The 18,723-nt window shown below is 42.7% G+C and overlaps 1 protein-coding gene across 1 annotated transcript in view; it reads left to right on the plus strand.

Moving 5' to 3' along the window:
• The first annotated feature begins 4,829 nt into the window (after nt 1-4,829).
• DBT (dihydrolipoamide branched chain transacylase E2) overlaps nt 4,830-18,723 on the plus strand; it is a 34,944-nt gene continuing 21,050 nt past the window's right edge. Inside the window, exons 1-3 of the mRNA XM_084757268.1 lie at nt 4,830-4,927; nt 10,962-11,085; nt 14,291-14,366. Of these exons, the coding sequence (XP_084613394.1) occupies nt 4,877-4,927; nt 10,962-11,085; nt 14,291-14,366 (251 nt within the window). The 5' untranslated portion in view covers nt 4,830-4,876. The remainder of the gene's footprint in view (nt 4,928-10,961; nt 11,086-14,290; nt 14,367-18,723) is intronic.

Here is an 18,723-nt window from a genome sequence, read left to right on the forward strand (position 1 = left end):
TGCTTAGGTATTTAACTTCCAGCCTTCTACTTCAAACCTAAACCTCAAAGATAGACTTGGGGGGGAGGGGGATTTTCTTGTTCCTTATCTAACACCAGTGTGACCACACTGGATGAATAAATCTCTCTCTTTCCCCTCAGTAACTCTCTCCATCTCTCAGTTTTTGTTTGTTTGTTTGTTTGTTTGTTTGCTCACTTAGTTTTATTTTTGTCTTTGTTGTTGTTTTGGGTTTTGGGGGGTTTTTTTGAGACAGGGTTTCTCCATGTAGTCTTGGTGTCCTGGACTTGCTTTGTAGACCAGGCTGTCCTTGAACTCACAGAGATCCAACCTGCCTCTGTTTCCCTGAGTGCTGGGATTATAGGTATGCACCACAGTGCCTAGCTTTTATTTCTTTTCTAATAGGACCAGAAGACCAAAAAATCCCTGGCCCTAATAGCTCTTAAATAAACTGTTATAGTGCTGTGCTAATGACCACAATAAAAGCTGTGAGGTTGGTGTTCTTGTCTTTGACCAATCCAGGCCAAATTCTACATATGCTTTCTAAATGAATTTCCAAAGAACAAATGCGCACTTAAGTGTGGTGATATATGCCTTTCAACCCAAAACTTGGGAGGCAGAAGCAGGCAGATCTCCGACTTCCAGGCCAGCCTGCTCTACAGAGCAAGTTCCATGATAGCCAGGGCTATACAGAGAAATTGTGTCAAAAAAGAAAGAAAGAAAGAAAGAAAGAAAGACCAGAAAAAATGATGACCTGAGAAGTTGTAAACATTACATAAAATGACACAAGATAACAAAACAATGTAAATTCAAGAAGTGGATGACAACATTAAAGAAACCCCACATCTCTATTTGGAGTTAAAAAGCATATCCTCTGACAAATTAATAGAGTTAAGACTGTAGATGCACTAACTGGGTGTGGCGATGCACCCTTTAATCCCAACGCTCAATGCAGACTTCAAGGTTTACCTGGTCAACCCTACCCCGCCGGCCCCCACTCCCCACCTCATCGCAAAAAAAGAAGAGAGAGAGAGAGAGAGAGAGAGAGAGAGACAGCCTATTGATACAAAATGCTGTTCTCACTCCAAAGAAAATAAAAAGTAGCTCATTCTGAGCTGGAACTGAGAGATCTTGACCCAGAAACACAGATTCAGGCTCCCCAAACAACATGTTCTACTCTATCTCCATGTGGTTAGCTGGGATTGAACTCAGGACCTTTGGAAGAACAGACAGTGCTCTTAACCTCTGAGCCATCTCCCCAGCCCCCGTGAAGTATTCTTAATGGGATTTCAAGATGATACAGTCCATTTTGAAAACAGCCTGGTTGACTTTCTCTTGCAATTCTCTTTTGAGAGTTGACCAGGCTGTTTTCAAAAGGTTAAACACTGCGTTACCCAGTGTTCTGGCAATTCTGTCCCTGACAGAAGTGAACACACATCTATACAGCTCTGCAGGGTTTTGAAGGCAGCAGGTTTACAGAGTGAGTTACAGGACAGCCAGGAGAGCTGTTACATAAAGAAACCTGGACACAAAAACAAACAAAAAGGAAATGTGTCTACACAAAACATTTTTGTCTAAATGTTTAAAGCAGTATTATTTACAGCAGTCCCAAAGCAGAAATTATATCAATGCCATTAAAAACAAACAAAACCCACAAGATCATTGAAGTTAGAGCTTTCAGGTTATTGTGTATTTGAGAACTGGAAATCATCAAACCAACAACTTAGGAGTGAATCTCAGTTCTGTAGAAGTTATCGCATAGTTTAGAGAGCTCCTACTCAAGTCAACAAGAAAAGTCAACAAGAAGGCTGGGCTGTAGCTAGCAAGTCTGCCTAGCAAACACAGCAGGCCTTTTTATTTTATTTTATTTCATTGATACAATGCTATGTATTCAAGGACAGGGAGACTATTAATAAGAAAACAGTGGATAAGAAGTACACATAACAGCGAGGAAACAGGTTAAGAGCGTGAAGCATTGAAAATCATTAACCAGGGTAGGTGTGGGTGGCACAAGCCTTTAATCAACAGGGAGGTAGATCTCTGGGAGCCTAGTGTACATTTCAGTTCCAGGCCAGCCAGGGTTGCATTGTGAGACCATGTCTCAAAAACAAAACAATCCTGTAGGGAAGTATTTTTAAGTCTATCAGATGAGAAACAACAACAACAACAAAAAAATACTGCCCCGCACAGCTGCTAGGCAAGTTATTTTGTACAATTGCACTGCAAAGCATCCTAACTTTATCAAAGTTAAAGTTGAAGATAAATATTATCTGTCTCAAAATTCCATTTTTTTAAAAAGCTGGGCTTCATAGTTTAGGCCTGTAATCCTAGCTACTAAGCAGGCTAAAGGAGTAGAATCATAATCATAAGTTCAAGGCTACCCAGACGGCTTATTAAGATCCTGTCTCAAAATGAAACTAGTAGGTAGAGAGGCAGATAGCTGGGGACCTCAGTGGCAGTGGTGGAGGGCTTGCCTGGCTTGTCCAGGGCCCTAGGTTCATTTTACAGTCTCTGTCTCAGTCTGTCTCCCTCTCTCCCCTTCCTCTCTGGGTCACTCTCTCTTGGTCTTACTAACCAAAACACTGTTGGTTAGTCAAGAATTATGTCATTTGGCACTTGTTAAAGATACTCCATTTAGGGCTAGTGAATAGGTTCCAGACCATGGCTACAAAGAAAAGTAAGAGCACAGTGAGATGGGAAAGGTGTCTACTGAGGAATACAGATAAAGAAAAGAAATAAAGCACTTGTTTCCTGAAAATAAGAATTAGCGAAACCTTAAAGGAAGAAAGTTACATAGTATCAGTCAGAAGCCTATTCATTATTCATTTGTTAGGAGCAACTACTGTCTTTCATTGTGCAAGCAGGAGCTTGTGGGATTATCGAGTCTGTTCAATGTGCCGATAAAAAGTATAAGGGAAGGCCGGGCATGGCGGTGCACGCCTTTAATCCCAGCACTTGGAAGGCAGAGGCTGTCGGATTGCTGTGAGTTCGAGGCCAGCCTGATCTACAAAGTGAGTCCAGGACAGGCAAGACTGCACAGAGAAACCCTGTCTCAAAAAAGAAAAGAAAGAAAGAAAAAAGAAGTTTAATGGGAAAAGTTTATAAAATCAAGTTCTTTGGTTTATTGCATATTTGGGGCATGTGTTTGTGTGTGTGTGTGTGTGGGGGGGGTGACAGGGTTTCTCTGTGTCGAACAGCCCTGGCTGTCCTGGAACTCACTTTGCTGACCTGGCTGGCCTCAAACTCACAAGATCCACCTGCTTCTGCCTCCCAAGTGCTGAGATTAAAGACATGTGCCACCACATCTGGCTATTGCACATATTCTGATAAAGGCGATGATTTATACTTTTTTTTTCTTTCTGAGACACGGTTTCTTTGTGTATCCCTGACTGTCCTGGAACTTACTGTGTAGACCATGCTGGCCTTGAACTCAGAGATCCACCTGCCTCTGCTTCTCAAGTGCTGGATTAAAGGCGTATGCCACCACTGCCCAGTGATGATTTATACCTATTTATATAATTTATATTTATTGTCTACAGTAGATGTATGTGTGTTACACTGACTGGCAAAAATAGTGTGTCAGTGCAAAGTTAAACAGGTTGTGCAAAAGTTGAGATTTCGTTTCACAAGCACTGATTTTTCTGGAGCTGAGGTTTTATATTGCCCCTGCTTCCTTCCGATTTTGTTCTTTCTCATCCCTTAGACGTGGGTGCAGATTGTTATTCTAAGAGGCAAGAACAGTTGAATGTCATTGGACATTTATACAAATGTAACCATTTGTATACCATCTATTAAAGAAAGATCTAGTTCCCTCTCTCATACTCTCTCCCTCCTGCTTTTTTTTTTTTTTAAAGAATGGATATCACCATATAGTTCGGGCTGCCTGGCCTTCGATCCACAGTGTGATATCTCTGCCTTCCCTCCCTAGGTGCACCCTCATAGAGCTGGGTTCCTGGTATTTCCTTGACTGGGTCTACTTGAGCTCCGTTTGACAGTTCTTCAAGGGGCAAACTAATTCAAGGTAGAAATTGTGACTCATTTTGTTTGTTTGCTTGTTTGTTTGTTTGTTTGTTTTTATGCTAGGTTGCTCCATCTGGCCACATCCTCTAAGACTGAAAGACGATATAATGTCGTGTTTATTTTAGATGTGAGAAGCCAATCTCGACCATCTCAAGGACACCACACGGGAGCAGGAATTCCTGCTTCCTGTATGGACTTATGAAAAAGTCATGCTTCAGAGCCTTGTTACAGAATATAGAAACATCCTATTTTGCTGCCCTTATTGTAGTCACAGCACGACACCAAGAGCATTTCGCTCCTGGCCCCTCAGGTCTTTAATTAGTACCCTTTCTTGTGTGTCCTTAACATATCTCTTTTTTTAAAAAAAATATTATTTATGTAAGTGTGTGCGCGCACCTGAGTGTGTGTGTGTACGGCAAATGCATGCAGGTGTTCCGAGATGACCAGAAGTGGGTGTCGGATTTTCTGGAACTAGAGTAGTATGTGATTTTGAGCTCTGGAGATTAAACCGATGTCCTCAGCCAGAGACATTTCTGCACCTCCTAAACATCACGTCCCTCCATTATCTGAACTGAAAAGATGATTGATTCTTGGTGCGCGTCTATTTAACACCCCAAAACTTGGCTGCTTGGGCTGCCTTCCTCCCTATTTCTACCGCATCCCTACCCCCAACCCATCCTCACCCACTTCGCTCCGGGCTTCACTCGGCCCCGCCCCGCGTCCTGGTTGGCTGCTGGGTGGGAGGCTCGTTCCCTCGATCCTATTGGCCGCTCAGGGAGGTGCGCCTCGCGTCTCGGGATTGGCCACCTGGAGGAGGCGTCTCTCCCAGCTGTGCGCTGGTGGCTATTTCCGGAGTAAGATGGCTGCAGCGCGTGTGCTAGGGACTTGGAGCCGGAACACTGTCAGACTGGTAAGCGGGATTGTTTGGGTCTGAGGTTGGGAGGGAGGGGTTTGGTAGATGCTATCTGGAGTGAGGTGTTGCTTTCTTCTTCGAGTGCCACGCGTCCTGCGGCAAGTGATAGAAGGATGCGTGCAAACAGAAGGGCAGCGAAGGTGGCGCGCCAGTTGAGACTGGAAACTCACTCCTTTTCCTTCCCTGGGCGCGATTCTGTGGCGATTAACTTTGGGCGATTAGCGTTCCTCCCAGGGGTACCTACGTGCTGGCCTTTCGCCTTCTTGCCTTTGTTTGAGTGCCTTCTGGATGCCAGGATTGTGATGAGCGCTGCAGACACAGAGATAAATCTTTCGGGATTTGTTGAGTACCCACCTCGCGCCAGACGCTGGCACTATTAACCTGACCTCAGGCAGGTTTTTTTGTGTGAGGAAGAGAAAAGGAAGACTGTGCCTTCTAGCTTGAGATTCACTCGGGGTCCCGCTTTTCTCCTCCATACTACCTGCCGGTACAACTTTTTATGATCGATTTGCCTACAGTTCCCCCTCAGTCACCGGCTTTTAGCAACAACCGTGGACATATCCCATTCAGTATCCTGTTTCTTTCTAATTACGTAACTTCTTGGATACTGACTTTACCCCTTTTTCCCTAGATATTCCTGCAGGGGTGGCCTCCTGATCTCACGGAACCTTTTCCCAGCCTTCTATGGTGTACTGGGCACTGGGGATATAGCTGTAAAACAGACAGCCACCATCTCTTTCCTCCTTAGATTGTAATCTACTAAAAGGAGAAGAGGTGAGAGGGAGGCAGGAAAAAGCAGAAAGCCACAGTTTTAGAATGCATCAGAGAAACGCTATTGTGGAGCAAGTGCTCAGAGCTACTGTGACACATGAGGGTGGATGCCTGTGGAGGAGTGGGGCTCAGAGAGGAAGTCCTGGAGGGTAGAGGGTAAGGAGGTAGCCAGAAGGAGAGGAGTCTTGTCAACAGCTCCTTACTAGGTATTAATGGTAGCTCTTCTTTTGAGAGCTCTCTAATCTTGGCTTCTGAGACGACAGTTTCCCAATATTTGGCCTCTTTTATCTTTAGCTGCTTGGTTCTACTGTCCTCTATCTCTCTTCACCTCCTAAATACTGTTTTAAATGGAGTCATATACTGCACAGACTTTTCAGCCAACAGTGGTCTCATAAGTTTACAACAGACCTGAAAACTTCCCATAAGCTTTTTCATCTTCTGATGTGTGTGCGGATACCTAGGCACAATGGTGGTACAGTTGCCTACAGCATTTACCACAGTGACATGCTGGACAGGTTTGTAGTATTAGAGCTAGCGTATAGCTTACATGAGTAATAAGCTAAGCCATTGGGTCTGTGTAATCATAAGGTGCGCGCATAGACTAAATCATCTAATAATGAATGAATTGCTCACAGACCTGTCATTAAGTGATTTACGACTTTCTAAAAAAAAAAAAAAGTCTTGGCTTTGGCCTCCGCACTTTTCCTACTTCCTGTAGTATCTCTCCCGCTGCTTTGAATAGAGTCACCAGCTGTGCAAATGGTTCTCTGGCATTCTGTAGCCTTCCAAACGGTCGTATCTGCTGCCCAAGAGAGCCCCAATATGAGGAGGGTTTTCAATTGCAATATGAGGTGTTTTTTCAATTGCAAGTAACACAAATCCATTGAATGAACAGGACATCATGTATGCACACAGCTGACAGCTGACATACGTGACTGTCATCCGTTCACTTGACCTTTCCCATGTGGCCGTAATGGAGCTGCAACAACTCACTCAGTATTTAAGTCAGGAAGGAGGAAGAGGAAGCGATACTACCAGGCTAACCACTACAGTGTTATGGCTACTGCTAGCACAAAGGAGCTTGGAAAAGCTAGCCTTCAGCCATCTCACAGCAAGCCATAATGCCTCAGGGATGCAGACACCGGGATCCAGAATAGAGCTCTCAAACCTGTTTCTCTTGATTCTCGAGTCTTAGCTCTGAAGAAATCAAGCCACTATTCACCACCTCGCTCTTAGGTGCAAGTGTCCTAGTGGCCCGCATTAGATTATGCCATGTTCTTGCTTAAGACTGCTCTCCTTTAAAATGTCCACAAGCCTTGTGACTGGGAAAATCTATAGTCTGGCTTCTCCAACCTCTCAAGCATCATTCTTTATTAAAAACCTGTCTATTCTACACTTATAGACTACACACTACCTCTTACCTTCCCTCTTCTGATTTCCCTCTCTGCGTCCTTAACTGTTCCGCTTTTACTTTCATGCACTCGTTTTTTAACTTTGAAATATGGGACATTCTATATCTGCCTTTGTGAGTATAGTTTATTTCACTTAACAGGATGATTGCCAGTACCATACTTTGTCTTGAAAATCATTTTACCACTTTGCTGGGCATTAATTATAGACATCAATGGAGTAAGATTAAAGGAAAAGTAACATTTTCAGACACACACACACCCCTCATTCCACTCCCAACTCTGATGGTGCCCCCACTTGCTGCACCCTAAACTGCACGAGAACTCTATGAAACAATTAGCTGAGCACACACTGTGCTCGCTTGACCCAGACCTTTGCTCATATATTTCCTTTGCCTCAGAGACTCTTGCCTCATCCACAACTCTTCTCATCTCCTGGGTTACTCCCACTCAATCTCCAGTCTCACTCCAATCTCTCCAGCAAGGTGCCCTCGGCACACCCCACCGTAGCTGTGTTGATGGCCTGTGTGTTTGCTTTCTTCTTCTTTTCTTTCTTTTGGTTTTTCGAGACAGGATTTCTGGCTGTCCTAGACTCACTTTGTAGACCTGGCTGGCTTCGAACTCACAGAGATCCACCAGCCTCTGCCTCCCACGTGCTGGGATTAAAGGCATGCGCCACCACACCCGGCTATGCTTTGCATTCTTTATCATCCGTTCTACTGGACACTGCATGTGGGCAGGAATCACATGTGTTTCCTTCTGTATGTAACGCCAGTACCCCACACACTGAGTACACATACATATTTGTTAAATGAGTCAGTGAAAGACAGCTTATGGTTTTGGGTTTGTTTGTTTTTGTGTTTGTGTTTTTCTGAGACAGGGTTTCTCTGTGTAACCCTGGCTGTCCTGGAACTCATTTTGTAGACTCGGCTGTCCTGGATCTCAGGATCAAGCCGCCTCTGCCTTTGAGTGCTGGGATTAAAAGTGTACGCCACCATTGCCACCGCCTTTCTGTTGCCTTTTGCTAATTTGTAATCTCTCCCCTCTTTCTTGTCAAAGTCATCCAGTTGCTGTTAATTAGGCAACATCCATTGCAGCTCAGTTGCCCTTTTCTCAGTCCCTGTTGGTTAAGTCATTCAGGAGCCCCTGTTGCATGTAGTCAACGACTACAATCCTGCCTTGGCCTCTTTCTCCCCAGACTTTACCTGTCCTGTGAGCTGTTTCCTAACCCTGTGTCTGATGTGACCCCCGCCCCCTCCCCCATTGCACACATTCCCAGTCCTTATCCTGGCATTCACAGTCACCTGCAACCGGCCTGGGTAGTCCCACTGCTTTCCTTGACAAATCCACTCAAGCCACTCACTTTGCCTGCAACCATGCTAATCAGGTTCCTGCTGCAGTCCGTGTTTACATCACTTCCAGTGCCTTAGAAGTGCCCTTCTGTTCTTTGTTATTCATACTTAGTGTGCTAGGCCTCGTTTAAATCTTCTCCGAGGTCAAGCTAACCTTTCCCCTCTTCTCTACTTAAATGCCTTCCCCCACAACCACTCTTTTTGGCCTATGGTTTCTCCTTATAAATAATAAGAGCACACGTAGCCGTGCTTAGGAGAAGGAAAGAATTGTTTCCGCTAGATTATAGCTTGGAAAGAAAGGATTCTCTCTCCTGGCAACATTATGTGTCCAGGAAGACCCTGGGTTTTGAGATCAAGTTTACTTGGCTTCAGAGCTTATATTTGCCATGGAACCACAATGTGACCCGAGACTAATAACTTCCCCTCCATGTGAGGGCACGAATGTACATCCTCCATGAGAGAATGTGAGCTGGAGAGAAGGCGGCGCATATGGTACATAGGAAGCAAGCACTGAGCGCATTTTAATGGGGTAGTCTGTGACCATCCCCCCCATCCCCCTCCCCCCTGATCTATTAGCTGTTCCTCAGCGAGGGTTGTGTTGTTGAAGGGAGAACCTTCTGTACCTTAACTTTCTTCAAAGGTTTTAAAGTGTGTTATTTAAATCAAGATGCATTTGTATACTTCATAATTTTTATTAAGCATCTGTACATTGTATATCTGAAGAAGCAGAGGTGGTTACTTCTTTTTCTGTTGACCAAGAGCCAGGATTGAAAACACTGAAAGGAAAGGAAAGACAAACAAAGCAGGGTGCTTGGAGGAAAGAGTCCTGTCAATATCTGCTCAGCTTTAACTTGTCAACTTAAGTGACCTATAAGGCTTTGTGGCTCCTATATGTTACTCTTAATAAGAATTAAATGTAGGCGCTAGAGACTGGTGAGATGGCTCAGCAGGGAAAGGCACTTGCTCCATAGGTCTGGGGACCTGAGTTCCATAGCTGGGGGCAGGGTGTGGGAGGTGGTTGGAGAGATGGCTCAGTGGTTAAGAGCACTGGCTGCTCTCCCAAAGGACCCGGGTTCAATTCCCAGCACCCACAGGGCAGGTCACAACTGTCTGTAACTCCAGCTCCAGGGGAATCAGACACTGTCACACACATAGGCAAAATGTGAATGTGGTAGTGGCGCACTCCTTTAATCTCAGCACTCAGGAGGCAAAGGCAGGCAGATCTCTGAGTTCAAGGCCAGCCTGGTCTACAAAGTGAGTTCCAGGACACCCAAGGCTACACAGAGAAACTCTTGTTTAAAAAAAAAAAAAGGCAAAGAAGAAGAAGAAGAAGAAAGGAAGGAAGAAAGAAAGAAGGAAAGAAAAGCACTCTTATGGCTAAATGGGTCTTGAATCATACTCTGGCATTATAAAAATAGTTAGCAGAGCCATCTATAAATTAGTATAAGAAAGCTAGTGAGAAGGCTGAAGAATAGTTCTGCAGTTAAAAGCGTCGGCTGCTATTACAGAGGACTGGGTTTTGATTCCCAGCTCCTACATGGCAGCTCACAACTAACTATCCATGACTCCAGAGGATTCAACACCTTTTTTTGCTTCTGGACAACAGGCATGCACATGGTACACGTATATGCATGTAGGCAAACACTCATACACTTCCATCGGTTCAGTTCCCGGTACTGAGAGGAAAAACAAACAAATGGAAAAACAAAGCTGTTAGAGCAGTTTTCATTGTCTTAAGTGCTAACAAATACTGTGGAGCTTGTTTGTTTGCTTGCTTGCTTGTTTGTTTCTGCAGTCCTGGGCATGAACTCAGGGCCTCATGCATGCTAGCCTGGTGCTTTGCCATGGAGCTACAATCTGCAGCCCCAGGTTTCCTTCATAGCACAGGAAATCTAACCACTTAAGCCTGTTACCCACTGAAGTCAAAAGAATGTGGGACAATGGTTTATTGTTGTGGTTGTTGTTGGTTGGTTGGTGGGTTGGTTTTGGTTTTCTAAGACATGGTTTCTCTGTGTACCCTGGCTGTACAGAGTAGTCTTGAACTCAGAGATCCACCTGCCTCTACCTCTGGAGTGCTGGGATTAAAGGCATGCACCACCTTGCCCATCTGGGACAATGTTTTAAAGCATACAAATGTAAGTGATTCTGTGGGTATAATATCACTTATCTATGGTGTAGTTTGAGTTCTTTTGGGTACTGGGACAGACAGAAGTAATTTAGAAAACAACCAGTTTCATTGGCTTGATTCTTCCTGCTATTCAGTATTCTGTTTGCCTGGATAATTCATTGTTGGCATATGAGCATCAGCCTAAAACAGAACTAAACAAATTTCAGCACATACATAAATGGCTGTTAAAATAATGTATAATTTTATTGGGTGGGGGAGAAGTGTGAATCCACAGCTTTCTGCATATGGGGCACACATTCTGCCAGTGAGTTTCACTGCCATCCTCTGGGGATTTATAAATGCTTTTGTTGTTGTTGTTTTCTCTTTGGTAGACTTGTGTCCGCTATTTTCAAACATGTAATAACGTACATGTTTTGAAGCCAAAATGTGTGTGCTCTGTCGGTTATCCTTTGCTCAAGTACAGTCAACCACGTCACACACTGAGAACAGCGGCAGGTGAGTACACTCCCAAGATAGCGTGTCAAATAATGTCCTTATCTTTACAGATTCTGTTTCTTAGTAATTGAAGGCTTGCCAAAGCAAAAGAAGTTGACCTTGTATTTTTAGCATGGCGCATCCACCTCAATCCATTTCCTATTTTCCGTCCCCCTCCACTCCATAGTTCCCTGTAATGCTTGTGTCTTTTTACAGTGGGGACTGGGTTATGCTCAGTCATCTGCTCTTTATTCTGTGCTTATTCTAGGTGCAGTCATTAGCGCTGGTGTGACCTTCTCAGTTGAGGTAAATTGTGGGTTAATAGAATCATCAGTGCCTCCTTGTGCACAATCCTCCTGCTTGTGAGGTGAAACTTAATCTGCTGTTACGATGGCATGACCCAATCACCCCGACTGTCCATGGGGACAGCTCCCTGGTTTTTATCTACTTTCCTTTCTCCCAGCTACCCAGCCTCTGTAAATAACTTGAGGTCTCAAGCATTAGGTTTGGCGAAGGCGCAAGGGCTTTTTTCTGCTAGTCTATTGAGAACCCTGACAAAGAGCCCTAGACTTCATTATATATGTAAGCAGTTGCCAGATACAGGGCCTCAGTGTCTGCTGGTAATGAAAAGCCGGGCAATGCTAGGCTGGCTCTGCCCGATTTTCCATGCTTTTATGTGCCATCCTTAATCATTTCAGACAATGTAAACTTTACATTCACCACTATTCTTGAAGAGATTTGCATCTATTTATATATGTACACGTATGTACACTATATATATTATCCCTACACTGTATATACTATGTATTGTGATTTATTTTGTTTATTGCATAGGTGAAAAGTGTGTTTTTGTGTGTGTCTGATGTGTGGTATGTATATGATGTGTGTGTGTGTAGTGTTTGTATGTGGTGTGTGTATGTGTGTGTGTGTGTGTGTATGTGTGTGTATGTATGTGTGTGTATGCGCGTATGTGTGTGTGTGTGTGTGTGTATGTGTGTGTGTGTATGTGTGTGTGTGTATGCGTGTGTGTTTGTGTGTGTGTGTATGTGTGTGTGTGCATTGTATGTATGTGGTATGTACAGTGTGTGTGGTGCTAGAGATAAAACCCAGGGCTTCACACATGGAGGCAAGCCTTCCACCACTAAGCTCACTCTGTTCGAGCCAAGACTTCCATTTTTTAACCCTAATCACTTGTTCCTTCCCAGAGAAAATAGAGGCTACTGCAGGAGGAACAGCAACTTCCTGCTTTGCCCTCTAAACACTTTTCATGAACTTTATTTAGGTCTTTGTGTTTATTTATTGCAGGTTATGTGGGCTCCTGTTTGTTTGTTATTTGTTTTGTTGTTTTGTTTTGTTTTGTTTTTTTGAGACAAGGTTTCTCTGTGTAGCCCTGGCTGTCCTGGAACCCACTTTGTAGACCATGCTGGCATTGAACTCAGAGATGCTCCTGTCTCTGTCTCCAAGTGCTGGGATCAAAGCATGTGCCACCACTGCCCCGCTTGTTTACTTTCTTTTTTTTTTTTTTTAAGATAGGATCTTACTGGTCTCCTTGTGGGGGCTCTGGACCCAGGGGAACCTGTACAAACTTTTGTACCAACCAAGGACAATGCAATGCACCCCCTGTTCAGCTCTAGCCAATGGACAACTCATTCTCCATGGTTGTGGGGAGCAAGGACTGCCTCTGACATTAACTCTGGTGCCCCCACTTTGATCACTTCCCCTTGGTTGGGAGGCCCAGCAATGGCACACAGAGGAAGGGGAAGCAGGCTATCTGGATGAGACCTGATAGGCTGTGGTCATATGGTGGGGGAGGAGGACCCCTTCTGTCAGAGGTCTAGGGGAGAGGAATAGGTTGAAAGAGGGAGGGAGGGTGGGAATGGGAAGATACAAATGGGGGGATAACAATCAGGACATAATCTGAATAAATTATAATATATATTATATTAGATATAATATATAAATAGGATCTTACTATGTAACTCTGGCTATCCTGAAACTCACTACATTGTGAGCATTCATTCAGGAAGTGTTTGTAGTCACCTGTGTTCAAGGCACTGCCCTAGGAACATGTCATTCGACAAAACATCTTTACCCTGGGCAGATTAAACAAAGTAGGGTACATGTTTAAGTACCTGCTGTCTTGGTCACTCGTCATCTTTTAAAATTTCTCTTACTCTGCTTAACAGAGTAAGGAATGAAAAGTCTTAGAGATAATTTGGCAGAACATAATTTGGACAAACTAGAAATGTGTAAGTATAGTAGCACATGCCTGTAATCCCAGCATCTGGGAAGCAGAGATAAGCAGATCCCTGAGTTTGAGGCCAGCCTGGTCTACATATCAAGTTCCAGGGCAGCCAGGGCTACATAGTGAGGCCCTATCTCAAAAGAACAAACAACATTAGTAAGCAGTTGCCTGATTGTAGTATGCCTCCATATGTAGTAAATATGGTTGTCGGAAGTGAGAGGTCTAGTTGAGAGCAGGCCATTTTTTGTACATTGGTATTGTTTCAAACTGTTAGGAACTTCTTAGGAGGGACACGTATAACCCTATCAAAGAATATCATTTGAGAAGTTGAAAAACACAAGATCTGGGGCAGTGGGTCTGTGTCTTGGAGTAACTGTTGTAAATCCTCAGTGTTTATGGTTTTTTAAATATTTATTTTTATGTATATTAATGTTTGCCTGCATGTATGTCTGTGCGAGGGTGTTAGATCCTCTGGAACTGCAGTTACAGACAATTGAGAGCAGCTCTATGGGTGCTGGGAAATGAACCAGGGTTTTCTGGGGGAATAGTCAGTGCTCTTAACCACTGAGCCTTATCTCCAGCCCATGTTTGTGCTTTGTAAAAAAAAAAATTATTTATTATGTATACAGTATGCATCAGATCACATTATCGATGGTTGTGAGCCACCATAGATGGTTGTGAGCCACCATGTGGTTGTTGGGGATTGAACTCAGGACCTCTGGAAGAGTAGTCAGTGCTTTTAACCTCTGAGCCATCTTTCCAGCCCCCCATGTTTGTGCTTTTAATTTAAAAGTATAAAAGCTGGAATTTTGGGGATTTGGTTCATTTGTTTGTTTGTTTGATTGTTTGATTGATTGATTGATTCAGTTGTCTGCAGGATGGAACAATTTCTGCCTCTGTTTGAGAACACATTCTAACTTTAGAAGTAAAGCTTCTATGATAATACATATTTAATGAAATCATTTCCCTTTGTTTTTTAAGTGCTACAGGGACAGGTTGTTCAGTTCAAACTCTCTGACATTGGAGAAGGGATCCGAGAAGTAACTATTAAAGAATGGTAAGTTAATCTCAACATAATTTTAAGTCAGTGTAAAATTAATTGAATGTACAAAAGTAATACTCAAATTGGGAAACTTCTTTGCTAATATGCTGGTAGCAGAAATTATTTCACAAATAACATTCTTTGGATGTGATTTATTAATGATTATTACTTTATTTTATGTATGAGTGTTTTGCCTGCTTGTATGTCTGTGTATCATGTGCATGCCTGGAGCCCTCAGAGGCAAAAAGAGGATATAGAATCCCCTCGAACTGGAGTCCCATATGGTTGTGAGCTATCATGTGGTACCAGGAATTGAACCCAGTGACCTTGATATCCGAGCCATCTCTCCAGTCCCTGTTTCTTTCTTTTAAAAAAAAAAAATTCTTGCCATGTGTGGTGGCACATTCCTTTAATCCAAGCACTTGAGAGGCAGAAGCAGGTGCATCTCTGTGAGTTCGAGGCCAGCCTGGTCTACATAGGGAGTTCCAGGACAGCCAGGACTACACAGAGTAACCTTGTCTTAAAAAAAAAAAAAAAAAAAATAATAATAATAATAATAATAATAAGATAAAAATGTAAAATCCTTTAACTGGCTATTCTTTACTTCAGCTAAAAAAGAGATTGATTTCTAAGACATAATAAATTGATATTAAACCAAGGCAGAGCAACAGTCAGACCAAGCGCAGTGAGCCTGCAAACTAGGCAGGCCACCTCCGTGTTACAACCAGCCTGCCATGGCTTTGGAAGAATGTAGTGTATGAACTCATAGCTCCCTTCCTCATATTTTAAAGTGATCCTGTCTTCTAACTCTACTAATCAAGAAGGCTTGATCCATGTTACCTGGCATGCCTTGCCTGAAAGGTGCAAGTCAAAAAAAATCCTCCTGAAAACTTAAAAAAATTAGACTTGAGAGATGACTCAAGAGAGAAGACTTCCAGGGGTCCTGGGTTCAATTCCCAACAACTATGTTTGGCAGTTCACAACCACCTGTGACTTTGCCTCTAGGGGATCCTATGCCTCTGGCCTCAGCACTTGCACAAGTGCCCTCATACTTACAGGCCAACCAATCAAGAAAAAGAAACCTTTAAAATTATATATTATATAATTATATAAAATTATATCCTATAGTATACATACATACATACATACATACATACATACATACATACATATGTGCATGCTTGGAACAAAAGGCAGGAATCCTCTAGTGCCTTTGAAATTCCCCACCCTTTTATGTCTTTCATCTTTTGGGGAAAAAAAATACCTCTTGGCACTGAAGTAAGTTTTAAAGGCTTTTAGAAGTAGCAGTTACAATGACTAAATAGATTTCTCTCCCACCACAGTTCTTTATCTTATCCCCTCAAGATAGGATTTTGCTCTATAGCCCAAGCTAGCCACAAACGTGCCATCCTTCTGCCTCAGCCTTCTGTGTCCTCAGTGCTGGGATACCGGCTACGTTCCACTGCTCAGGGCTCAAATATTCTTTAAAGAACAGGACCGGGACCAGTGAATGGTCATTTCTTCTACTACCATTCTTTGCTTTGTAAGCAGAGGATTTTAGACAACCACCCACAGTTGTCTTTCCTGGCACTGTGTGACTGTGGAACAAGCTGTGGACTCAGAGGAGCCTGGCGCTTTGAGACTTGTTAGCTGCCTCATCCGGGACTCACTTGGTCTCTGCTGAGCCACTGTCTCCTGGTGTGGAGTCAGGTAATGGTCATGGCTGTTACCATGTTTCAAATATAATGTCTAGGAAATGTCTCGCACTCTAAAGGACTGTACATTTGACTCATTCACCAAGTCTAAGATTTATGACGCTTCCTAATTCTATCTTATTAATTTTGTAGATCTACGTGCATAGTAAAGGGGTTAAGGCTCTTAGAAGAGGAAATTGGTTTTTTCCTAATGAGAATCTTAAGGCCAGGCCTGGTTTTCTCAGCTACTTTGAAGGGTGAGGCTGGAGGATCTCAGTTTGAGGTAAGCCTGCACTACACAGAGAGAATCTGCCCCCCTCGCTCCAAATCTAATAATTGGTTTTTTAATCTTTTATTTTTGAGATGAGGCACATCTCAATACATAGCCTAAGCTGGCCTTGAACTTGTGATCATCCTGCCTCTGTCTCCTAAGTGACAGAATTACCTCTGTGCACACCATGCCTGGCACTCAAACTTTCTTAAATGACAAACATGCCACATATTCCCCATGAGTTCTTTAAGAATTAGTAAGCGCTTTCTTGACTAACGTTTGCTCTCTAACCTAATATTTACAAATGACTCAAGAAAAATATATGCATTATATTATACTTGAAAATGCTAAAACTAGGATTTAATCTGTAGAATAGTGTGCCTTACACTTGTAATCCCAGCACTTGGTAGGCTAAGGCAGGAGGATGACACTGAGTTTGAAGCCAGCCTCAGCTACGTAGTAGAATCCTGGGGAGGGAGGGAAGGAGAAAGGGAGGGAGGGAGAGAGAGAGACAGAAAGAGAGAGAGAGAGAGAGAGAGAGAGAGAGAGAGAGAGAGTTATATCCATACAATTGGATACTTAAATACATTCTGCTGATGCTTTTTGAATTGTAATGTTTAGACCATATGTATTTTATTTAATTATTGATAAGGTAAGATTTTTGTCTGCTATTTTGTTGATGTTTGATGTGTTTGTGTTTATGTATTTTTTTATTACTACCTTTTGGGTCAACTAGATATTTCTAGTGTGCTGCTCACAATCTCCTTTTAACTTTAATTTGTCATTACCTGTATTATTATTCTTTATTTCTTCATGTGGGTTTGAATTACTGGTCAGTATTCTTCAGTTCAGCCAGGAAGATTCTTAATATTTCTTACCAAAATACTTGTTTTCTGGTCTCGCCTGAATTTTTTACTTTATCTACTGACATTGTCCTGTCCTAGATTACATCCAGAGCAGTATTGTTTTTAACAACAGGCATTACTTTTAAAAATTTCTTTGTGGAAGAGTGTCTCTAACAATGACAGGGAAAGATTGAATCAGATTTGGTATGGAGGCCTGTGGGTGGCCTCCTAGGGCATTTCCCAATGGCAAAGGGTTTCCTTGCCTGTCCCTTGCTGGTCTGCAGTCATTAGCCTAATGCTGGCCTTTGCCATACCTTCTGCAAACTCCAGAAGGCTGGCCCTTCTTTTTGAATTATCTCTGGAAAAAACATTATTTTTAGGAATGCCTTGCCTATAATCCCTTTTCAAATGACCTGAATTACCACAAATTGAAACATCCGACATTAAAACATAAACAAACAAACATCTGACATTTTGCTTCTTAAAACTTTTAGAAATTACTTCTCCTATCAGAGTAGCATCATAAATGTGAGATCCAAACCAGCCTTATCTGTAATCGATTCCTCTATTGGTGCTAATCTTGCCTTTAAAGTCCTAATTCCCCTTTGCATTCTGAGTTAGCATTTTCAAAAGCCAAAGATTCTATTAATATTTGCTTCACTTTTGGATCTGATACTATTCTTTATACAGCTGAAGTCAATCTTTGCCCAAAAAAAAAAAAAAAAAAAAATCAGTGATGGCTTTTTTTGGGCCATGTATAATTTTAGTAAATGACTCAAAACCTCTTTCCTGATTCTTTAACTTTGTCCCAAGCCCTTAAAGCTGCTAAATGACATAGTGTCAAGGTGTGATTGTGAAATCCAAGCTGCCTTTGTAACTCAGCATATTGACCTTTACCTCGGAACTGATCTGGGGAGATATCAATTCCTCTAGCCTTATGTTATTCTTCTATGGCCCCAGCTTCCTCTTTCTGCCATGTTTGACATTGTAACTGAGGATCAGGTTTCAGTATTGCTGTTGTCCAATCTTTCTAGTCTTGGAAATTCTGTTCTGAGTTGCCCGTGAATTTGGAATCTGCTTCACATAGAATGAATGCATCCCATAGGAGATGGCTGCTTCCTTCAATCTCCTCAGATCTAATGTGTCTATAGGAGTCCACCTAACTTTTCTGTAACCTTGGGGTGCATATCTTCTCCCGGGAGGTCTTATGTCGTAGTAACTGTGGTTTTCTGACACTTTGGGCTGCCCCTATTCAGTTTCATCATGCAGTGGAACAGGAGGTTCTTGACTAAATTTCTATGTCTGTATCTGAGTATTTATTCTTTCTGGTTTTTTCGAGACAGGGTTTCTCTGTGTAGCCTTGGCTGTCCTGGACTCACTTTGTAGACCAGGGTGGCCTCGAACTCACAGCAATCCACCAGCCTCTGCCTCCCAAGTGCTGGGATTAAAAACATGCACCGCCACGCCTGGATATTTTTCTCATTTTTATGTATAAGCCTCTTTAACTTTTCTCCTAAGGTTTGTATCTTATCAATCCATTTTTCATCTTTTCCTTTTTTCCG

This window comes from Acomys minous, assembly GCF_964271855.1.
Source record: "Acomys minous genome assembly, chromosome: 14".
NCBI classification, from domain to species: Eukaryota; Metazoa; Chordata; class Mammalia; order Rodentia; family Muridae; genus Acomys; species Acomys minous.